General features: G+C 33.9%; 1 protein-coding gene across 1 annotated transcript; it reads right to left on the reverse strand.

Moving 5' to 3' along the window:
• Positions 1–16,363: 16,363 nt before the first annotated feature.
• On the reverse strand, positions 16,364–22,789 carry LOC105346330 (growth hormone secretagogue receptor type 1). The gene is made up of 2 exons (XM_011454854.4): positions 22,051–22,789; positions 16,364–17,437 (listed from the first exon to the last, which is right to left on the reverse strand). The coding sequence occupies exons 1-2, from the start codon at positions 22,346–22,348 to the stop codon at positions 16,680–16,682; spliced, it is 1,056 nt and encodes a 351-aa protein (XP_011453156.3). The 5' UTR covers positions 22,349–22,789; the 3' UTR covers positions 16,364–16,679.
• Between the last annotated feature and the right edge of the window lie 3,373 nt (positions 22,790–26,162).

The following is a 26,162-nucleotide window of genomic DNA, read 5'->3' on the forward strand; positions in this document are numbered from 1 at the left end:
CAAAGAAAAAAAAGAATTGAAGTAAAACGACGATGTTCATTTTAGGGGGCCATCTTAGGCGCCAATATCATATATAGACCAAAGTTTACGAACAAAACTTTTTCAAAAGGTACGCGGGTAAATTCTTCAAAACATTTAATCAATTCATAAGATGACTAATGATATAGTAAATAACTAGATAAATAAATCAATAAACTTTTATTTATAAAAGGAGCAACCGAAAATCAAAAATAAATAACCAACTTAAGCGCATACATGTATACGACTTTTTTTTCTGGTTAGTTGATTAGAAGCCCAAGCTTATATTTAAAAAATATTAAGTCATCTCATCACAATATATGTGTTGGTTTTTGGTGGGTTTTGGTGTTTTTTTTAAATTACCCTTGCTTCATTGTTCGAAGAAATAATATGGTACACAAGTAAATCTTTATTGCAAAAATATGAAACGAATAGTATTATACGATTTTTAGGTAAGTGAATCGTATATCTTGATTTATATGGCATAGTTTTCAAAATTGTATATTTATAAATCACGTTGCAAACTTAAAAGTGGAAAAATTAGCAAATAGTGAGTGTAAATATATACATAAGGTTAGTTCAGGCATCCATTTCTCATTTTCCAAAGTAACCAGCAAAGATACCGACATTGTTCTGGTTGTGAAGACATTTCATTTTTTTAAAACAAAATGTTTACATCATAAAATCTCGCGTTTCGTAAAAAATGTGCTAAAAAATATGAATATGCGTAAATTTAAAACAAAATTGTAAACACTAACTTTTCACATGCTTTTAATTAATATATAATCAATTAAAATACCCCTTACCCATGATTTAGAACCCCGTCAATCAAAATAAAACTAAAACATTTCAGTTCTCATCATATCATTGCACCCTGTCTCCCGTTTGATATTTAGAAGAAGAAATATATAATTGTTTTTAAGATCGTCAATTGTTATTAATATAAAATTGATAGCCTTTTGGACGAAGGGAGTAATACATTTCCACTTTTTATTCCCTTTCTCTACAAAATTATGTCAAGATTGGTCAGTTAGTTCCCTCGGAGAAGCTTATACAGAGATGGTAATTCCAAACTAGCGTATTTTTCTCAAATGTATTCTCACGTGTTCTTAACGTCGAAATCGAAACTGTAGATAAGCATCGATTAGATGAAAAAGATTCGAGGTATTCCGAAATCCGTGTAAAAAGTGTTTATAACATGTGAAATAAACGATGATGACACATGAATGTTATGGAGGCGCGTGCCTGAGTTCATATTTGGGGTTAAAAAAACCCATGTAATACTATTTTATTCTATGTATTAATAAATGCCATAATTATCCTTTTTTATGAGAAATTAATATCATATCAATTATTGCAAATTATTGCCACGAATGGTCCACCATATACATGGCCGGAATGTAAAAAAGGGGGGAAATCCACTATATAGTAGGTTTTCCGTGGGGGTAATCTGGCTATAAAAAGGGGGAAAGCCCACTATATATTCAGCTTTCCCTAGGGGAAAAACTGCTATATAGCCATTTTTCCGGGGGGAAGAACTGCTTTATAGCCATTTTTCCGGGGGGAAAGATGGCTAGGGGGAAAGGGCACTATATAACACCGGTTTATGATTTATTCCAATAAATCAAACAGATAAATTGTTTTTGTAAAGACTTTCAAGAATTACAATCAATAGAGTATTACGGGACTTAACATATACAAGTAATGTATATCTGGGACAACTTTGCATGGTATCCAGATAGGATCATTTGCAAGCTCAACATTTCGTCTGTAAATTTTACAAACAGTAACGCAACACGCCGTCGCCCTATGTAAAAGGGCTTTGTGGTCATTAAAACCCGTTACATCTGCCTTTAAGTTTGCACTTTTCGAAAAAAAATGTTGCGCCAATCTTTTGAATGATTCTTCTGTTTAACTAGTAAAACTGACTCTTAAAATATATAGATTCTATAGGTACATATATGTGTTGCATGTTTATTGATATAATATATCATAATCTAGTAATAAATTTTAAAATTATCATTTATAATTTAATCATCTCCATGCTGCCTTCTCGTTACCTCATTTCTTAAAAAAAAATTAATTACAAAAATAATAACATAAAATCTCTAGAGCACCCTCATCGCATTCAACTAAAGAGAATCAAATGGAAGTTAAGCTGGTCCTCGTGTTATCTCAAGGCCGCCCAGTCGTAGACTTTTCGTATTGGATTCCCCGGCGACGATAATCGGTCTAATATGTGTGAATTGTTTTCATTCTTTGACGACAGCTTTCGAAGAATTCGTAATGATTAATCCATCCACAGTCTTGTTGTCTTGACTTGTTGCAAAGTCATACTTGTAGAATATTGTTGCTTTTCGCGCGACTTGGTTTGCTGTTGTTGTTTGAATCTAACATCATTTAGTTTTTCTGCAGTCTTGTTTTGACTGCTGCTTCAATTATTTTTGAGATGTATTAATCAAAAAATAAAATTTACAGACGCAATGTAGAGCTTGCAAATGATCTTATCTGGACACCATGCAAAGTTGTCACAGTTATACATTATACGTTAAGTTCTGTAATACTTTATTGATTGTAATTCTTTAAAGTCTTTACAAAAACTATACGAGAAAGACGATTAAAGACATATCGTGAACGTGTTCGAATTTTTTTCTTTTTGTGTTGCTAATTACCCAAAATAATGTTTACTACTTTTAATGAATTCATGCGTTACTTTGATATATCCCATTTGTTCTTTTTAAATAAAATGTATGTAAAGAATGTTATGTAACCGAGATAGTGATTAAAACGATTTAATCCCTTCATTATTGCCGGAGAGATTGTTAAAACGATTTAGAGTTTTAAGGGGTTTCCTCAGCGGCTGCATGAGACTCTTGATGTTTTAATAAAGGTTCACCTTTATGCAATTTATATGCAGACACTGCCGAGCATTAAAATTAAAAAGGCTGCAAATCAACATTTTATTTGTAAGTCGGTGACAATGAAGTCACTGGGTGACGACATGAAACTCGAAAATGGTATGATACTACATTTGGAGTACTCATGCAGGTTCTATAACGTGGGCTGAATGCTGATTTTTATGTAAGATTCAAATTTCTGAATTTTTAAAGAAGATGTCTGACATTAAAGAAACACGACTCGACGAGTGTATGGTGAACCATTAATGATCACAAGTTGTGAAATCTGTACATGCTCTGTCTATACTTAACAACGAATGATGACAGATAGCAGTGTGTTCCCAGTTTGGTTATACGATATGATTTCTTCATTGGTCCATATGGGAATGAATGTATTAAGATGGTTATGTACATTTCTGCATGATCGCTACGTACACAATTCGCATCGTATGAGCCACTAATGAAAATACATGTACTTTCAACATTCATATGTTTACGTCATTCTCTTTCTCTGAATCTAAAATTTCTTCATATATCAATGATGAGTGTATATAACATTGTAAATTATCATGTGCGTTGATCAGTACTTTTCAGGAACTTCTGTTTACGACACCGACCCTATACTGCCCAAAAAGTGGAAGGTGTAGGTGCCTTTTAATATCTATAGATATTTATTTCATAATACATGTATATGAATACATTATCATATTTTATCAATTTTTAAGCAAATTCTCTCAGACACTAAAGGTTATTACAACTATTTGGGAATGTGACATCAGCTTTATAGACCATGCTATGGTGTATCATTAGTTTCGAAGATTACGAAAATCTATCAATTCGGGGTTAGGAATTATCGTTTAATAATAAGGGGATCATTGTCACCTTATGTGTTCTTTCAATAGAGGAACCGGGTGTCATCTTATTTATTTTATTCTATAAATTCGAGGACCGGAATTTACCTTACGTTTTAAGGATGTCGTCTAATGTACGCGTACTAAATTCTTCCGGGGACCGGAGGCCATCTTATATATATCCTTTTCTGTCCATCAATACGGAATCCCGATCATCCGTGGCCAGTTGCGTGTTATATCAACACGGGAAACGGAGGTAACGTAATGGGTTGTTCGTGCCAATATGGGGACCGGATAGCACTTTAGGTGTTTTATTCTATCAGCACTGGTAATAAGAAATAATAAGACATCCTTGTAGGTTCAAAGATTAACAAAATAAATAACGCGCCTGCTCTGAAGTCTTCATTCAATTTTCTCTATAGCATATTGCTTGTAATATCATATCATATCAATCAGGGATATTTCTCCCGATACGCCATAGCACTCCTAAATTTTTACATTATTCATTGCACGCACGGAAAGGGAACTACTTGCAGGTGCTCTGAGATCCTACTTGATCTTAAAAATTATCCTTTGCTCATTCTTCATCTAAATTAATGTAGATCTTATGCTATACACTCAACAAAACTTCTGAGTGCTCACCGAGAATAAAAATGATTTCAAAATTACGAATTAAAAAAAATGTAAAATTTTGAACATTTCGTAACTGATGTGTCTTTAAATCAATAGCACAGAAAAAATAAGACAACAGCGATTGAAATCAATAACCCGTGACGAAACGTCAAAACATTAAAATAGTATTTTTTGCGCGTAATTAATGTGATTGGCAATTTGTGTGCCTGTTTTTTTAGTCTTTGGTGTTAATTCAAAAAGTAAAACACTTAACATGGTCTAAGCATGGTAAAACTGATTTTTGAGAAAACAGCCAGAGTCGTTGGAATATTGGTGTCTGCATTGATTCTACAACAGATTTTACTCACTTTAATGCTGTTTGTTTTGTCCTCAACATTATTTTAAATATTAAGAAATCCGAAGGAAATGTTATTTTGATATTGATAATTTCAAATTAATAATACCATAAGTGTAACGTCATTCCATCCACAACTTAAAACAATCCAAAAGCTCTCAGCGAAATTCAACCAAACTGGAGGTGTTAGTGATATTTAGCAAAGGTCGAGGTCACGGGTCGCAACCAAAGGTCAAGGTCAATGCATCGTTCTTCACAATTTGAAATTTAAGTGGAATTCATCACCCCGACGGCAAGACATATACTAGTAAATGTGCTTATTTCATATAGTAATACATTATACTTGGTGAACACTTTAAAAAACTTAGGTTCAGTAAATGGTATTGCAATTATATCAATTCTTTAATCGGAAAAATTATTCTTCCAAGGGATGCCAAAGTAAGAGATAAAATCATTACCAATAAACATTTTTCTTTCATGGATCAATTCATTGATCTACGATTATTATTGGGCTCAAAAATACCCATTTTGTTCATAGAAAAATTTTGTTTACCATTATCATCAGCACATTCTAAATGAAGACTAACCACTTGGTATAATGACCCCTTGTATTTATACAAGACTTCTCTCTGGTTCTGGATTTGATCAATGTAGTCACATTATATCGAGAAGACGTCTGGTGATAACAATAATCTGGGTTATGGCGTTGGAAGGGGGAGTGGTAGTGTAGGGTAATTTTATGAAACATGCATTGATTTCTCTGAAATTCTTGGTCCCTGTGTTAGAGGTGCTGGTAATAAAGGGGTCTAATGGTCATGGGCCATACGGTATTATAGAACAATAATTAATTCTTAAAAACCTCGTCTTTAAAAGTAGTCATTAAGCAGGCAAAATGATGTTCCCCTATCAAAATTGTTCCTTGTATTAAGGGCAGCACTTTATTTACATGTATCTTGTAGGGAAAGTGTAATAATACTTTGAATATAGTACTTTTGATTCTTAATTCTTTAAGACGGAAAGAGTTTGTGTTCCAAAAAGACTTTTAACGATTACATAACTGTAGATTCTTAATTAAACACGAGGAATTAATATCCGCGTAAAATCGCGAGAAGCACATCTCGCGAATTTTAAGATCTCGCTTTTATTTTTAGGATATATTTTTATTACAAGAAACTATGATAAAAATTCGACATTCGCAATTTGTTTTGTTCTCGCTATTTGATGAGAAACGGTTGAATCGCGGAATTAAGGAATTTACAGTATCTTATTGAACGAAAAAAACCGTGTTAGTTAATAAAAAAATAGATACATGTAATTGTGGAAAGGAGATATTTGCAGAAACATAGATATTTTACCTACAACTGTTCTGTGGTTAAAAAAAACAAACAAACTGGCATTGTACCAATAATCCGGGTGATTGGTTGCCAAACAAACCTTTTCTAAGTGTTTCGCGGTTACTGATTCCAAATCAAGGGCTTTCTTTCGCATTTGAGATTCAGAGAAAAACGAATCAACGAAGACATCAGGCAAAGAAATTCAATATTCCTTCTTGACGATATTTCGTGGACACACTCGAGAAGAATAGTCCCTCGTTATAACAATCATTGAGGTGTAAAACATATCGAGGATTTCTCCACATGCAATTTTATTATTTCTATGGATCCAAGTCAGCTACAGTAAAGAAGAATGGTTTCGTTTCCGATGAACAATCGTAGACTTGATTTAGATGTTGCAAACTGCCTCAATCAGATCGCCTGATCATTTCTTTTTCAGCTTTTACAAAAGCTCTCCCAAATCAGCCATCGCTAGTGTTCACCAGTTTGCTTTCGATACGTTATCCACTGATTAAGAAATTTTATCACCCTCCCAGCTGATTACCAATTACGATATTATTTTTGCTTAGATCTGAAATAAAAAAAAAATAGGCTGTTAAAGTGTAAAATGAACCCAGTTCAAGTTCAGTTCAGTTGAAGACTTGAATTTATAACAGATGTTAATTTGTTTTTTTAGCCCATCAGCTAAACGGAACTTGATAAAGCATTTAGCTCCGAACAGATCTACCCTTAAAACCAGGGTTTTTTGTGTGTAAACAACATGCACACTCTTCCAGAAGCTGTTAAAAGTACCTAAGTCATTCAATATAAAAAATAAAGATTCTATCAAAGTAGATAACTTGTAAAAGAATATAAATTTGAGGTTTTATATTTAAGAAAGATCATCAAACAAAACGAAGAGAGATAAACGTCGAAAGTTTTGGTTGCAAAAAAAAAGCCTCATCTTAAAAGGTTGAATATTCATACAATTATTTAGTTTTCTCAGATTATCAGTGTCATTTATGACTTTCATGCAATAGTCAATTAACTCTTGTATAAAAGTTAGCATAATATAATAATTAACACGCTCCAATTTATGTTAAACAATCCGATTGTCGCAATTCGATGCAAAAAAAAAATGATATTTTATCACGTTAACCAATATCAAAGGGGAAATATGTCAAACTCTTGGATTGCAGGTGTTTAAAATATTTCAGATAAGTGGGGTTTTTCAAATACCTGGTCTGAACAAAATATAGTAAATGTAAAGTGGATTTCTGCAATTGTAAAACAAAAGTTACAAGATCCAAAAATGGTCTAGTGGAATTAATGACTCCTCAAAAGGGCAAATTTAAAAGATTTTTAAGAAACTTTTTTATGAAAAATACATTGATATATTGCCACATATGCTCAGAAAGATTTTTATGAAATTTAGAACCTCAAACCACTATCTCCCAGTGGAGGCTGGGAGATGGTACAATATTCCTTTAAACCATAGAGTGCGTAAACTGTATAATTCTGGTCAAACTGCTGACGAATTCCATTATATCCTAGACATTAATATCCTGATGAATACTGTTCAGCGCCAAATACTACTCAGTATCAAGTTTTCTGAATTTATGTCTTGTACTAATGTTACAAATCTGAAAAAAATTATGTTACTTTATTATCAAAATATACATTCTGATATAATACTAGTAGTCTGTCTTCCATTATTATACCTTTTCCTGTTTTCACTTGATATATTTTATATCTATGCTTATTTACTATTTATCTACTACTTTACTACTTATCTATTAATTTATAAAATGTACCTCTGACTTTTGAACTGTATATAATATTAATGATTGACCTCATATGCCATTTCATGGTTTGAGCGAATAAAATGAATTGAATTACCAAGCAACAGTCTCTCTGGTTCCGATAATTGCAGCAGATGCAAATTTGTTGCCTTTTTGAAAATTTTCCCTTAAGATTCTTCTTTCTCACCACTCAGAGTGCAATATTTTCTTGAAAACTGAGTGCTTTTAAAAAATCATTCACACAATTTAAAGTCAAGTTTTTAAAGTAGAATGGGTGTCTAATTATATCAATGTTTCTGTCTGAACAGAGAAGCGATCTTATTGAAATTGAAAAAACAAAACAGGACGAAATGACGCAGTTTCTGATTCAAATTGAATGTTGTTACAAATAAAAGGGAGACAAGACGTTGAGCACGTGACTTTCCTTAAACACATTACAGTTATTTCGATACATGTACGTATATTGTAGTAGGTAATAAATATTGTAAAAGTCAAATTGTTTGAACTGTTTTTATAATAAAAAAAATATGATAAAGAAGACATCTCCATTTTGCTCTGTGCCCCCAAAAAACTTAGTAGGCTGTTTTAGATATTCTGATCTATTGTATTATATGAAATTTCAAATTTAAATTTCATTTATAAAGTTAATTATTTGAACAAATTGAGATTGTCAAAAAAATCATAATACTAGAAAAGAGTATTTTATGTCAGAACACTTCCTTTGCAAGGCAAGAAAGTGGCCACAAAAATAATATTTGTTGTAGAGGATATGTTAATGTTCATGTGACACTGCAAGGTATCGATTCCCTTTTAAAATTACAGTTTCGTTTACATCTCTATAGATGTAAATATTGTTGTGTTCCTGCGCATTTCGTTTTACGCCCTTAAATGCTTAAACTATCTAGGTAGCGACCAATTCTGATATTTTTGGTTATAAACAGAGAGTCTATAACGAACATGGTCGTTTAAAAAGAATAAAAGATTTAAAGAAAAAAATTTTGAAAGCATCATTGTTTTAATATTTCATTTTGTGCAGTGCACGTGGTACCTGCGTGCTTGTGAGGAAGTGTTTGAGTTTATTCTTCCTGCATACAAGGAGGCTAGGTGATAACAAAATATTCATTAAAATTTCCTTTGAATTTGGACATGATTTTTAAAGCTATAAAGTATGACATGGTGAATAAAAATATCATATTTTAGTTTTAAAATTAAAAATTTTTCCTCTTAATACAAAGCTCGCCTTATTTAGGAAATCAATATAGTCCTAAACTGGGCTACTACCATCCATCTCTCTTAATTATAGTTTTTCATCTTTGTCAGTCATCAACAGAACAACAGATAAATCCAGCATGGAACTTTTAATCACTGGCATAGCTATTGTCTATAAAATTTAGATGACATTTTTTTTACAAACCAACCATAAGATTACAAATTTACAAATTCTCATTTCTTTCAATTTTAATGAACATAATTCCTTGTCCTTATTCATTCTTAATTTGTTTTTCTTAAAGGAATTCTTGATAATGGTTTAGATGTATTCTCTTTTGCATTGACTGTGAATTTCGCTGTAATTAGACTTTAACACTCATTTTTGACAAAATTTTATCATTTAAGGTGGAACATTTCAGTTGATCTTATTTCACCACTGTCTCTTTGGGACAGGCTTTGTGTTTGCCAACAATATTAAAGCCGACCGCCCGGGAATTGGGTCCATAGCAAAGTACATCTCTTCTTGTTCTAATGGAGGCAAAATGTTTTCATAGTAACTCGTTATATGCAAACTGCCCTGTGGGGAGTAATTGAGTGCCTAAAATGGTAGTCTTATCAAAGCTAAACACTTATCTACCTCTCACAACACTTGAGTGCTAACAGTTAAACTTGTAAGAACATTTGCTTTTTGCTTCAATGTTTCGGAATTCTCTCTCTCTCTCTCTCTCTCTCTCTCTCTCTCTCTCTCTCTCTCTCTCTCTCTCTCAAATTTTATCTACCTCAGTTAACTTGTGTTACAGTTAATCTTGCTACAATCAATTTAGTGTTCCTTTATCTTGTACTTTCAGGAAGTTCTTTTATGGCGGTTATGTGGTTACTCTTACCTTTGTTCCGGAGGTACTACACCACATAGTTTTATCTTTTAATGTTAACACGCAAGTATAGTAAGCTACAGGCGTTTTGGATGATGCCTTAATGGTAGATTGAAACTTAAAATAGCTCCCTTGAGCATATTCATTTATTTTCACCGTATGCGAACCTTTCTTTTGGAAAATGTGGGCCTTCCTTTCGTTAAATGTAGTTTTGAATAACAGGCCTTAGTCTGGCTATTGTTTCTTATTCGATTACGGTTTCCATACTAAGGACATACTTAGACAATATGTATTGTTTTTGTGGGTCACTGGATAAAAGGCTGAATTCGTATAACGGTCTAAAAGTACATGTAATATCAATATGTTGTTAAGAATGTTCATAATCACTCTTTTCTATTATGTTCACATGTATAAAAGTATATATTAGCACCAACGAAAGCTATTAAAATCATTTAAGCTACTGAAAATAAAGTTGTTTTTGTGAAATTTTGAAATGCATCCTCTTATGTACCACAACGGAGCTTTATTTCTTAGACATGTGCCGAACGGTGCCTGAAATAGCATTTTATTTCTGGTGATTTTTTCATATAAGAAAAATAGAAGCATTCTGAGAGTATTGCATAAGCAATACACGTCCCCTACCGGTTTGTAGAAATTTGTGAAAACAATGCACTGTTATGCAGAATATCATTTCTTACCGTCTCAACAGACCAACCCGATACGAACCCGATTGTAACAAGCATTCTGAGTGTATTGCATAAGCAATACACGTCCCCTACCGGTTTGTATTATTCTATGAAAGCTTCGACGCATACATCTATTTCAGAACTATTATAAACGAGATGTTATGCTTTAATCAGAGATAAATAAACAGAGGAAATTCAAACTACATAGTTGATTTAGACATTAAATAAAAAGTGGGTTAAATAATACTCTTTATTTTATCTCCAGTAATTTCGCCAAGTCCATTAAGTATTTGCTGGTAGACTTAATGGACTTGGCGAAATTACTGGAGATAAAATAAAGAGTATTATTTAACCCACGTGCTATATATATACTCAGCCAGTTAGCTGCATCACATGCTCTTTCCGCGAGTCGACAAAAAAAACGTGTCGTAACTCGTTCCTTTGTTTCGCAAGTCCGAAGATAATAGACGTATGATCAGCAATAACTTAGTCTTAATTTGTTTGTTATGTTTGATATGATTCTTACACTGCGAGTGTGAATTTTAATTTGTATATATTCTATACGTTGAACAGAAATAAACTAACTCTCTCTCTATCTTTATCTCTATCTCTCTCTCTCCCTCTCTCTTTCTCTCTGAATGTATGTTTGTGCATACTAACAGTGACTGAACTACTAAAGTCTTATTTGAACTAGAGTTACTGTGAGCAAGCTCACAATTGATACCCCCCGCTAAGAAAAAAATCATAACGCATGTATTTTTGCTATTATAGAAAATATGGGATGAATCTATTTCACTGTCCATTTTCTATAAATAACAACTGCTTTATTTTTGAAAACTGTTAATTTTTAGCTTCTAATATTTCCATTAATACATTTAAGACATGACACAGACAGAATTTAGCTTTTTTGAAACAATGACCTTGAACTTTCTCAATTGACCTTGGGCCAAGGTCATGACACACCCTTTTATCATAAGCAATCTTTGTGTGAAGAAAGAACCTCCAATGTTTCCCCATAAGAAAGATATGGACCGGGCACGAATTTTGCATTTTTTCTGCCAGTAACCTTGACCTTGCCTGAATGACCTTGGGTCAAGGTCATGACACACCCTTAGGTCATAAGCAATCTTTGTGTGAAGTAAGAACTTCCAATGTTTCCCCATAAGAAAGATATGGACCGGACACGAATTTTACACTTTTTCTGCCAGTGACCTTGACCTTGCCCGAATGACCTTGGGTCAAGGTCATGACACACCCTTTTATCATAAGCAATCTTTGTGTGAAGTAAGAACTTCCTATGTTTCTCCATAAGAAAGATATGGACCGGACACGAATTTTGCACTTTTTCTGCCAGTGACCTTGACCTTGCCCGAATGACCTTGGGTCAAGGTCATGACACACCCTTAGGTCATAAGCAATCTTTGTGTGAAGTAAGAACTTACAATGTTTCTCCATAAGAAAGATATGGACCGGACACGATTGCACAGACAGACGGACAGACAGACAGACGGACAGACGGACGGACGGACAAGGTGATTCCTATATACCCCCCCAAACTTTGTTTGCGGGGGGTATAATAAATTGTATTTATTCTAGACTCACGGTTTAAACAACGATCTCCACACAATGACTAAAAGTTTGTAGACGATCTATGACCAGGTTTACAGGTTTTATCTATACAAATCACACGTTGAAAAGAAAGTGCATTGACCTGTGCTCGTTTTTAATACTTGCTAGAAGTTAAAATATATTATTCATCTGTTTAATTAATCAGTTTTCTTGTATTTTATTGTACCGGTTGGTAAATGATTTTCTTTGTGAAATTCCCGCATTTATAAAGTTGCTAAATTGTTCTATCCACGCGCGTCGATTGTCCTAAATTATATGTAGTTGTTTGTGTATTAGAAAAAATCAAGAAACTAACAAAGTATAAGTCAGATATTAAACAATAAAATGCTTTCTATGACGATTCATGTGGTAAATGAAGGTGGCGACATTGCAGAAAAAAATTACATTACCCGCGTTCTTTTTCTCTGCATTGATCGCTAATTTATTGTTTATATTCACATCTTTCTATCAACAAATTTACAAATTGGTTGAAAAAAGTCAGAAAAATTAACAAAATTATTGTTACGTACATCAGTACGTTAGGTATAAGAAACAGCCAAATCGTCTCCTATTGGAATTTGATTCTGACATCACCATGATTATTTCGTGTAGCAGGATTTTTCTTAGGTTGCTGATGGTTTCGACCGATCGATAAACTAGTAAGAACTGGATCGTTTATATTTCAGTTCTGTCAATTTCAACAGAGCTATGAATGTACAATCCATTTTCGTAATAAAATAAAGGGAATCATACTTGGTGGATGCAAATAATATATTCATTTACATCTACTGGCTTTCGAGTATTTCTCTGCAATACGGATTCCCTAACTATGTCGGGTTAGTTAATACGAAATTCTTATTCTAAACAAAGGGAATGGAAAGTTTGGAAATAAATACTAATACTTAAAAAAAATAAGAGAAATGTTTGGTTGTGTTAAAATCCAGTTAAGCCTGTCCGTCATGTTTATGACGCCGCGTTAAAGGCTTCGTAAAATGTCGAGGTTTCGTTTTAAAAAGGCGCCGTGTATAAAGTAAAATGTATCATACTTACACTAAAGTTATATGAATAAATCATACACCATTGAGTTTTGTTTATTCTTAGCTTTTGAAAATGGTAGGTATCATCAGATTTTAAAACACGGCATTTTTTGGCCAATAATGTCCCTTGAAAACTATGCACTGTAATGCAGAATATCATTTCTTACCGTCCTCTGTTCCCTGAATCAACAGACTAACCCAATAGCCATCTTCGCTAGCCAAGGGTTTTCGGTCCATCTTGCTCCCCATAAACCCTTGGCGGATTTCATTACGAAAACTCGGTGATGTGGTGGCGCTATCTAGCGAGCAACTTGAGTTGCGCCCCTTGCATATTTACATTTAAACGAATTTAACAACAGGTTATATACACACTACGGCATTAATACAACTTGAAAACATGTTGACTACCGAATATCGGAACATAATTAACGATGCTATTAAATACGAATTAAGTTATAACCTAGGGAAAGCACGGAATGTTTTATTCATAGTGTTTTGTAAGGACCTGTACCGGGAGTGAAAAAATCGCCGATTTATATGAGAGCTTTCATGCCATAAAATTAGGTATCGTTGTCGTGAATATTGCGGACCAAAGAAATTAAATAAAACAGAGCTCACTGAACCTTTAAAAGCAATAACCATAAGCAGGAACGTACGTGTATATACTAACGGCAACTTCTACATTCGCCATGTTTACTTCCCATGCTATCACGCGAGCCTTGACAAGTTTCTAGAACTATGGTCAATCCCAGTAAAATATATAGGTTTTTAAAGCGATCTGGTTAGACCATCGTTGGGGAGGCACTGTACTCGAGAACTTGTGTCTCAACTTGTTAAAAGCACCGAATGTTTTACCAAAGATCACACGTGTTTTCTTTTAAAGTTTATATTTACAAGCACTGCGATTGGATCAGCTACTCGCAGCTGCAGCCATTCAAAAAACGGAGCTTGTCACCGAGTTTTCGTAAATAAATCCGCCAAAGGTTTATGGGGAGCAAAGTGGACCGAAAACCCTTGGCTAGCGAAGATGCCCGATAGCGAATCCGATTGTTATAATACAAAAAAAGCCGTCGATTAAATTTACAACACAATGCTTGATACTATTTTACAGATTTAACTTATTTGTTTATTAGAAAGAATAAAAGGAATGGTAAAAGTAAATCACGATATTATTACTGACTACATACATGTACTTTCCTCGTTCAGTCAATACACACCGAACCCGATAACGAACCCGAACATTAAAACAATGGAATAAAAAAAATTAATTTTCTCGAAAATATGTCAACCAGACGTTACAAAAGTGTAAACTTGATCTGTAGTTTGACATTTTGAAGCTGTTCAGCGGACGGACGGACAGACAGACAGACAGACAGACGGACTGACGGACGCAGAGGAAAGCTATAGTCCCCTCTGGTGAAAACCGGTAGGGGACTAAAAAGAAAATTACCATGGCGATAGGGTCTGGTGAATACGGAGATTGGTCCAGGTGGTGTTGTTATACCGTTACTTCTAGTATTTTACAATAAGACAGCGTGTTTCATTATCTGGGTAAAAATGTATTACGTGTTACTTGCAGTGCTTGCAAAGAAATGACTGTGTAAGAGTTTCACACCTCTTATTATATTTCGTACATCAGATAATATTTCATGAACATCTGTAACACTTCCGCCTCTTTTGATGGGAATTCGAAAGACTAAACCGATATAATTTAAGAAGATTGCACACAGAATCTTCATTCTCTTGTTTCCGTGTTAAGCAATTATTATTAGTCCCCTACCGGTTTTCATCGGAGGGGACTATAGCTTTCCTATGCGTCCGTCAGTCCGTCTGTCTGTCCGTCCGTCTGTCTGTCCCACTTCCGTTTTCAAACTTTTTTCTATATGCGTTTGAGGAATAATATGAAATTTGCTGAACAGCTTCAAAATGTCAAACTACAGATCAAGTTTACACATTTGTAGTGTCTGGTTGACATATTTTCGAGAAAATTAATTTTTTATATATCAATTTTTAATGTTCGGGTTCGATATTCTGCATGACAGCGCATTGTTTTCACAATGTCCACAAACCGGTAGGGGACGTATATTGCTTATGCAATGCTCTCAGAATGCTTATTGTACATTGTTTCCACAATCCCCTTTCCCGTTCTTGAAAAGGTTTTTTTATAAGAATTTCCGTTAATTTTAAAAGTATTGCTGTATTTAAATTTTATCATAAAAAACTGCCACCTTTTCTTTTTTGCTCATCATTTAAAAAGTATGGGTTGCAAAAACCTCTCTGAAATTTTAATTTTCTATTAAATATTTAGAACTTGATGACATGCTTATCATTTAAACGATTTGATTTACACTCATTCTTTCATCTCTTTCAATGATATACCGGTTAATTTTTACTATGCATTAAATTGGTCACTGATCTTGGCCATCAGAATTGTTTGATATATTTAGCTGAGTCTCTACCTATCTACCTATTTTGTACTGCTTTATCTATTAGTCAACGGTGAAAATAGACGCAACAGAGTTTACATTCAGTGACAGGAAAAAATCTCTGTAATATCTGTGGTAAAAAGATGTTCAATATACGACCTGATGTTAACAACCTCATTTCGGTGCTTTCTTTCAGCTTCGTTTCGTCAATGTCATGAGGTTATGTTCGGAAAAAGTGGTTTCTGTAAAGAATTCCTATACCCTATGTACAAATTATATTATGTATTGATGCTATCAGTTTATTTTCTTTATACCATTTTTTTTCTTTTGTTTTGGCATTACAAAATGATGTGTATATATAATATTCAATAATTGGCAATTCCCCAACATTTGTTGACTTTAGTTCATTTTGTTGGGTGTAAAATTTTAATGAAGAAAGTTTTTTATTTTGTGCTTATTTAATAAATAAATTTCGTACATGTACTCGTTTACTTTTTTCCTCTGTGACTCCGTCATTTATTGGTTTTTCTTATTTACTTTAAAAATTCTCTATATGCTTTCTTATTTTATATAAAAAAAACGACTACACAGTTTTTGTAAACTTTTTTTAAAATCAAATTATTGCTTAAAATTATCAAGTATATTACATACAAACTCGACAAAAACTATATTTATAAAAGAATTTACAATACATTGATGATCAGTTGATTTATACAAAGTGGCTACCAAAGATAAAAAAAAATGCATATTGCTAGCTGTAATTTGATCATAATTTTCGCAGTCGTAACTACAACTGATTTGATGTCAAACTCGTTAAATGTTCAATAAAAGATGGAACCTTTGATTTTGTAAGACAGTGTAAGCAGTCAAAGTTTTGTTGAAAATATCATAGGAATTATTGCTTTAAAAGTTCATAAATAAAATGTCTATCAATGAAAGTGTTCTAAAAACTGATACAAGTATATGTAAACACTTATGATGTAAGAACACATCTTAACAAGAACCGGATGACGAAGGAACTGTCGTCAGAGTCAGTGCCCGTGTAATGATCACGTGATTATACTGACGTCTCCTGTGAAACAGGTCTTTGACAGCTCCTCGGAACTTAGTCGACATACAGTTATAGATAACGGGGTTCAGAGCACTGTTGATGTACACCATGACCCGTGTGAACGTTACCAGATTGAGGTAACCCTCCAGGCCAAGAGACTCAAGATTACTCCGCGCTGTGTAAATAATCCACAGTCCCACAATTCTTTGCGGCAGGAGACACAGAAAGAAGGCTACCACAACAAGAGTAAGCATGAACACGACCCGGCGTCTTTTCTGTAGTGTGTACCTGGCTTCTTTGTCCGCCCTTCCTTCCTGAAGATCGCGATGCCACAGTAATTCACGGCCCATACATATTATTAGACCGGAAAGGACAAAAAATGGAATGACAAAGAAAAAAGTGAAAACACTCAGTAGATACCCCACTTTCCATTGCCTGTCAATAGGAATTCTGCAGACTTTCACTGGAGTACCGTCTAGCCACGTAGAGTCTCTGAACACAGGGAAAAAGAAGGTGGGCAGACTAGAGAGAACGGCTAAGGTCCAGATGACGGAAACAGCCACCGAAACACGGACATTGGTCCAGTGGCCCTTGGACATCATGGGATAACATATCCCCCTGTAGCGGTCTGTAGTTATCGACAGTATCGTCATCACAGAAGCCAGGGTGACCACGTTTTCTGCGTAATGCACCATCTTACCTAAAAAATGTTCGAAATAAGACTTTAAATGTATTTCAAGTTTTAATATTCAATTGCAAAGTAAGTTTTGTAAGTTTGTTTATTTCTTATATTTTGCCTCTCTACACTACACCAAAAAATTACGACTCATAGCAACAGGAGGGCTGCCCCCTCCCCCCACACTTTTTCTCACAGCAAACATTTTCCCCCCTTAAATTTACATATAAAAATGTCAATTTTCACGGAGTCCCCCCCCCCCCCCCCCCCCAGCCTCACACACACTTTTTTGGTGACATGTAAAAATAGAATTGAAAGGTAGGATATTAACAGTGAAATTGATATTATATTTAAAATATACAAACTGTGAACCGTTTCCACGTGAACGCCTAGTCACACATCAACATTTTAAAAGCACTGATTTCAATGCTAATCTTTCACCTCTCCTTGAGCCCCAGTATTGGCCCGGGGTTCATGATTTTAATAAACTAGAATTTCCACTACATATATACAAGCTCCGTTGTAAATACATATATTGGCATTTCTAGGCAGTCGTTCTTGAGAAGATTTTTAAGACACACGCCCTATTTTCACTGTTTCATAATTACCTCCCTTTTAAAAAGGGTTTCGAAAAATTTAGCAGTCCCATTTCCATAAGAATGCTTTGTACCATGTTTTGTTGAATTTGGCCCACTGGTTCCAGAGAAGGAGTCAAAAATGTGAAAAGTTTACAGACAGATGAACGGACTGACAGACGGACGGACAACAGATGATCAGAAAAGCTCACTTTAGGTTCAGGTGAGCTGAAAACAGCCGAATATTTTCCAAAAAAAGGGGCGGGGTTTAACTCATTGATAAATCATAAATGGAATACTATTGAAATCACTTTTTCCTCACAATATATTTATATCAGATGTACCTAATGAAAATTTACTACGTTTACAAAGATTTTAAATAAATGACATTGTTGTTTGTTACATAGTTGAGTACCATTGTGTGTTTCTTGCTGTTAAAAAGTTATTTAAACAATTCATTATTTTTCATTACAGATTTCATCTTGACACTTAATATTGTCGCCATCACTTACAATTTGTCCTCAAAACTAAAAAAAAATACTGGGTTTATTTTTCTCATCTACATGTAAGCCCTTGTCATAATGGACTAGGGAACACATAGCAACAATAAAAGGTTGCCTTGCTTCTTTATTAATTAACTCGAATTAAACTAGTATGTAGGATAAAGAAAACCCCTGACTTTGCGTGACTACCGAAATTTGGTACTGTCAGAGAATTGATTTAAAACAAAGAAAAGCTTCTTGGGGACCAAACACTACTTTCAGCAGTAAGAAATTCTAACGGCCCTGGAGAGAGTTTTTATTATCCCTGTCACGGACAATATCCTATACAGTCAAACTCTCTAGGTATGGCTAGTCCCCTGCAAATGAATTGTCAACTCAAATGAACTAGAGACAGATGATTGTTTTTTTGGCAACTACTAGTTTTGCAATTTACAAGTACATTCGATTTACGTTTGTAACGTTTAGTTTATTCTATCGTTTGATTGATACATATATATATACCGGGTGTTTCTTTAACAAGCTTGTTACTCTTCACTTTAATATTTGCTGAGTGTACCAACAAGTTTTTAAGTGAATCATTGATTATAATGGTAAAATAATGACTCAGACAAATGGATGTGTTCAGCAAGGAATTGAATCCAGATTGGATGTTAATAAATTTTTTTAATCAAAAGATGTCTGAAACATATTGTGAATGTAAAAAGGCAATTTATTTCCTAATATGTCATGCCTCATCTTAAAGAAAACCACTCCGTGCAAAGCTGCATGTATGTACCGTGGTGTACTTCAGTAGAAATTTGTGAAAACAATGCACTGTTATGCAGAATATCATTTCTTATACCGTCTTCTGTACCCCGAATCAACAGACCAACCCGATAACGAACCCGATTGTAATAATACAAAAAAAAACCCTGGCGATTAAATTAACAACACAATGCTTGACACTATTTAACAGAACGTATTTGTTTGTTAGAAACAATAAAAGGAATGGTACAAGTAATGCACGATATTATTACTGACTACATACTTTCCTCGTTTATTCAATACACACCGAACCCGATAACGGACCCGAACAATAAAAATTGGAGTATAAAAAATTTTCTCGAAAATATGTCAACCAGACGCTACAAAAGTGTAAACTTGATCTGTAGTTTGACATTTTGAAGCAGTTCAGCAAATTTCACAGTATTCCTCCAACGCATAAAGAAAAAACGTGTGGGGAGCACTGAAGTGGGACAGACAGACGGACGAACGGACAGACGGACGCAGAGGAAAGCTAGTCCCCTCCGGTGAAACCGGTAGGGTACTTAAATATAGCCCAACGTGCTTTACTCTTTCTTTTGTCTCTAGATTTAATTTCACATGATTAAGATTCGTCTCAAAAATAAAAGACGAAGATTTAACACACAGTACCATGTCTGATTTCCTACTGATACCTTGAAACGACGCTGTAATCATTTAAGGAAAGGAACATTGTGCTTTGCCTTAAAGCTTTATTGGTCTTTGATGCCTACCGTGCCTATAAATATTACACGTGTATATATATATATATATATATACATGTGTGTGTATATATATATATATATATCTTAAATCCTAACCATCAAAAGTTTTGACTTTCGTTCCTGTGTGTGCAAATGATATCGCTGTAGGTTCATTAACGCTCAATGATGTAAAATCAGAAAGAGGGAGGTGTGATCGAACCCGCTGTCTTTTATTCTGACAAGTTCAGCTGTCATTCAACAAACATCGAACACTGAGAACGATTTCGGGACACTCCAACCATTGAGGTCAACGTTCTTAAGCCATCTCCTTATAGAATTGCTTTGTTTAGATTAGATTGCTTGATTCGATACAGAACTTTGAATAAACAAGCATTCTGAGAGTATTGCATAAAGAAATACACGTTCCCTACCGGTTTGTATTATTTTATGAAAGCTTCGAAGCATACATCGATTTAAAAACTATTATAAACGAGATGTTATGAATCAGAGATAAAAGAACAGAGGAAATTCAAACTACATAGATGATATAGAAATTAAATAATAAATGGGTAAATAATACCCTTTATTTTATCTCCTGTATTTTCGCCAAGTCCATTTAGTATGTGCTGGTAGAAATTTGTGAAAACAATGCACTGTTATGCAGAATATAATTTCTTATACTGTCTACTGTATCCCTAATCGCAACTTTTCGGGTCTTTCCGGCAGGCTCGGAAAAACACCTCGAATGTATTAACATTACCGGTTGTTAGAATTTTATACAAAATGGTGTTGTTTCCCATTTGAATACGTATCGGCTAGACAGCCTTATAAGTCGCTTCTGTGTTGTATTTTAGGATATATTATCTACTTCAATGAAATCTAGCTTACATCTCAACAGATCGTAAAATGTGTAGTATTTATATCAAGTTTTATAAAAGGGGGGTTGTCATGGACGCCTATAGGTAATACATTCGAGGTGTTTTTCCGAGCCTGCCGGAAAGGTCCGAGAAGTTGCGATTGCTGTACCCCGAATCAACAGACCAACCCGATAACGAACACGATTGTAATAATACAAAAACCCTGTCGATTAAATTAACAACACAATGTTTGACACTATTTTACAGAACTTATTTCTTTGTTAGAAACAATAAAAGGAATGGTACAAGTAAAGCACGATATCAATTCTGACTACATACTTTCCTCGTTTATTCAATACACACCGAACCCGATCATAAATAAATAGGAATATAAAAAATTTTCTCGAAAATATGTCAACCAGACGTTAAAAAAGTGTAAACTTGATCTGTAGTTAGACATTTTGAAGTTGTTCAGCAAATTTCATATTGTTCCTCAAACGCATAAAGAAAAAAAGTGTGGAAAATTGAAGTGGGACAGACAGACAGACGGACTGCCGGACGCAGAGGAAAGCTATAGTCCCCTCCGGTGAAACCGGTAGGGGACTAATAAAACATTTGGCGATATAAAGATTCAGTTTCGTTTGCAAAGTGTTGAAAACAGTTCCACAGTAAATGTATATTTGCTTTGCTTTTATGAAGTTAATTGATTATTAGTCATAGACTCCTCGATAATTTGAACGTGTTAATTAGAATCATATAATTTAAGATAACTGTGATTTTTATATGTCAACATATTTTTGAACCACTTATCTATGTTTATACGTTAAACCTATGGATCATATGGTATTTGGTAATGTATAAAACAAGACAAATGCCATGCAGCTAGTCTTTCAAGGTGTTTGTTTTATGTAAATTATTCTACTGAAATGTTAAAAATCGAACAAATGCTAGAAGAGAATAATGCCATATTTGTTGAAGTTCAGAATTTGTATCATTCTACATGCCATTTCTGTTTTTAATTATTTACTGCAAAATTCAACATGCATATCAACCACTTTGAAAGAAATACTTCTTAAATAACATTTTACTCTAATATCACAGATATTTGTTTTAACATTTTAAGAACAGGAGGCCAATGAAACAGTTGATGGGTCTGCACTTAAAGTACAGGAGTTTAAAATATCTTATAGTTTAATGAAGCTTAAAAATTGTACTTACACATAAACTCCCCGAAGTACCATACTTCCTTGGCGAACAGGTCGACCATTGCTGAGGGCATACACACCAGTAAAATAAGCATGTCGGTCACAGAGAGGTTCACGAAGAAAAAGTTCATCCGGCTCTGCATGCGCTTGAAACCAAACACGATGGTCATGACGAAAATGTTGCCGAAAAATCCCACAATGAAGGTCAGGGAGTAGAAGAGACTGGCCAGGACCAGGATATAGATGGGGGGCTCGGGCATCACAGGGGGGACCCCCAGGGAATCGTTCAGGGAGTCGTTCACAGGTATCATTTCTACAGGAACACGGCGACTCGGTGTACTGCTAGTATCTCATTGATGCGACAATTGACTACTATGGTCAGATCTGCTAGGAATTTAAGTCTTAAAAAAGAGACTGAGAGGGAAGCCTCGACAACCCCTCCGTATCGGATAATCTGAGAATCACCACTAGCTGCCTCGATCCCGGTGCTGATAGTGACAATTAACATCCCCAGAACCTTTCAATCTGCGTTTTGTCTTGTTGGACCAATAAAAAGCATCATATCGTAATACGAGGGCTGTCGCTAGCCAATTGTGAGTGGATCGATTGTATTTCAGGTATTTGCCATTTGAAATATTTTCTTTTATCTCTGTTACATTGTACTGAGCTTTACATTTTCATGCTACTGTTATTAAAGTCCGTGCAGAAAATTGCCACCAACTTGAAACAGTGGTACCGTCAACAGAAGTGATGGGTTCGACACAGAGATTGACATTCGTTTCTTATAACAACCAGAATTTTCTTTTTCTTGATTTTTCTTCAAAGATGGCTCCATTTTTTCTTGGTCCTTGTGTCCGACGACACACATTCACTTATCTTAAGAAAAAAAAACTCGCTTTCAATTTGACGTTATTTTCAAGGATTTTTTAAAGAACAATTGATTTTTAAAAAGTTAAGTAAATAAGTCTGCCGAGAGAGCTTTATACGATTTAATTGTTTGAATTCCATAGATAACTACATTCACATTATCTCTCACACACATTGAGTTAATATTTTCTGATAAATGATAAAATCATACAGATATATAATTAAATCTGAACATACCATTTTCCACCCGTTTTCATTCTCTAGACAATTTTTAAATTTCCAAATTGCACTTCGATTAGCTATTAACTCTTTGCAATTTTAACTCTTTGAAATTTTACTTAATATCAATATATGTTTTAGCAATCAATACACGTATATTTTAAAGAAGTAAATAGCTTTCTTATTAAAAAATTGAACTTGATTTGAAACGTCGACCTGTTAAGTATACTAGAATTAAAAAAAAGTTTAAATAAAACGAAGTCAAAACTAATAGTTGAACGTCTTAGCGTTCCCACCTAGTGTGACGAAAATTGTGGCAGGCATACATGTACATGTACATAAAAGCAATGTTTGATGAGTATTATCATACATTTATCTATAAAACGCAATATTCCAAAGCTCGGAATCACTTTCTTTTTCATTCAATGTATGCTTGATCTCTTGAACAACTCCGTTTTACTTCTTCTTTCTTACCATAATGTATTTTATAAATGTTAAAAAAAAACACAGGAAGCAATGTACATTTAGCGTTTGTTAGCAGATTTATAACTTTTCAGATTAAAATTCTTATTGAAAAAATATTTTAAGAGGTTTATTCATCGTCTTTGCTTAAGATATAATCGGAAAAAAACCCTGAAATGAAACAGGAAAGCCGATTAATTCTTTTTAATATTTCCTTGAACAAGTTTCTATCATCTCTAAAAAGCGAAAACTTGTACCACATTGATAAAACCAATGTAAATTTTATGCTAATTCTTACTGACATACCTTTATTCTATTGTTTGAGTGAATATTCCAAATCAGATATTGTATTGACTTTAACGGTCGTTTTATTTTCCTTGAAAAAAGAAAGGAAACTAGATCTTTAGAAAAGCGAGAGGTACACCGTCACGTTAAAGTAGATTATAATCTGCTTACAGTTTTAGGGAATGAGTTGGTTGGTTCACAGTATGGCGTTAATTAATGTCTGAAGGGAAGCAAAACTCCTCTCCTCTTGATGTTGCCGTTAAAACAGACGTTTCAATTAAGAGAAACTGAAATAAACTGAAAACTACGGCAGCGATATGGTTACACTCAACTCATTAACATTTCTTGATTTTTTGTTTCACTTTTTTTTTTCAGTAGAACTTCCAACTTGTCTGTAAAATTAATGAAAATTTATGAGTAAAGTTTACATATTTAAAAATTTTGTCTTCGACCTGTTAATCAAAAGTTAAACTGTAAAGTTAATCTTAATTTAATAAAAATGGTAACTAGCAATCAATTGCTGCAATTAAGATAATTTATATACTATTTCCTTCAGCACATACGTTATGACCTTCTTGACAACTTTTTTAAAATACAAAATTGATTAGGAGGAAACGAAAAGGAGTGTGATTAAATAAGGACAACTCTAAAAAAAAACCCATCAGTCCATATCCTTCGTAATGTCTAATCAGCTAGGCCTTGCACAGGTTCGACGTGTCATCATGTCGTTGTCAATTGAACATAATTTGATCGCAATAGTTTTTTTCACCGTGTTAACCCAGAAAATGTTATCAAACGCCATACGTCTCGTATGCTGAATCGATGGATCCGATACGCAAGTTTTTAAATTCCTAATCACCGTCAATAACGTTATCGTATTGTTGGGCTTTGCATACTTACATGTATCTTTAAAATCGTTCATGTCATCCCAAACAAAATAATGAGGTTTTTAAACTTATTTCGTAATTATTGATTACATTTTTTGCTAATTTTGTTTTTTAAAAGGGTCGCTTTTAATTCTAAACAAATAACACTATGTTTTAGTAACCTTATCGAAAAATATGCCACTGACGTAATTTTGTGTTCGAAAGCAAGAATACTAATTCCATGGATTTATTTTTACTTAAGTAGTTTGACAAATAAGTAACAGCTGTGACTAAACAACTTGAGCAATTTTTTTTATTGGATAAAATGTGCTTTTTGTCATTTGGTGTCATGTTGGTTCTGTCCTATATTCCTGGAGGGTACATGTATGTTAGTTGGGATATATAAAATATACCTTTCTTAGTATCAAATTCTATTTGACCTCGCCGCCTCTTTTATTTTAAATCCTCTACAACATACTGTGTATTATATGTCCATCCATCTTGATCGAGCTCCAGGTATGTAGTTCAACGGAAAATTCAGATACACACGCTATAGAATTTTCACTCCAACAATTACATTTAACGCTGCCCAAAACGTGCGCTATAGCTGGTTTCCTTGAAGTAATATTCTTTTAAAATATTCAAAAGCAAAAGGATTCTTCAGACACTTTACTACTTATGTCGTCACTTATATTGCCTTGGTGTAAGACAGTCTTAAACACGTTCGGTGGCCCCGGAAAGAGATGAAACAGTTACACACGCTTGCAGATCGAGAGTCGCCATTTTTTTAAAAAATGAACACAGACTAAAGATGCTGTTCACAAGAATCTCAGAGGCAAGTAAAAAAGGATAGATGTAATAAACTGTCTGAAAGTTTTTTAATAAAAAAGTTTGCAAAGAGTGTATTGAAAAAAAAAAGGTTTTGCAGTCCAAGAGCTTATTATTTTGGATCGGCCCAATAATCCAGAAGTTGCTTTTGGTTAGATGTCCTCTATGACATGTTTTCAACCAATTTACGACTAGTTTTTCGATAGATGTTTCAGACAAGCAAACTCTACTATTTTTAACAAAAGTAGCATGCTGACATAAATAGTTCGTCTTAAGGTATTCAATGTATAATGAAGGGATATTGAACAATTTTGAATCATTTTAAACTAGTTAAATATGTATTGCTAGATAACTATGAAAGTGAAATGAACCAAATTCGCATGACAGACAACATATAAGGAGCTGGTCATTTCGCACTTTAAACTTTTTTAAAAGAGTTATTTCCCCTTGATGAAAAAAAGAAAATTTTAATTTCGTCAAAATATCTGCGGTAAATGATTCATTTTATTTCATATTTCAATAAAAAGAAGGTTTATGCATGTATTAACCAAGAGAGTTTAACGAATCTCAAGTTACTTTTTACAATATCTTAATAAAA

This window comes from Magallana gigas, chromosome 2, assembly GCF_963853765.1.
Source record: "Magallana gigas chromosome 2, xbMagGiga1.1, whole genome shotgun sequence".
Classification (NCBI taxonomy): domain Eukaryota; kingdom Metazoa; phylum Mollusca; class Bivalvia; order Ostreida; family Ostreidae; genus Magallana; species Magallana gigas.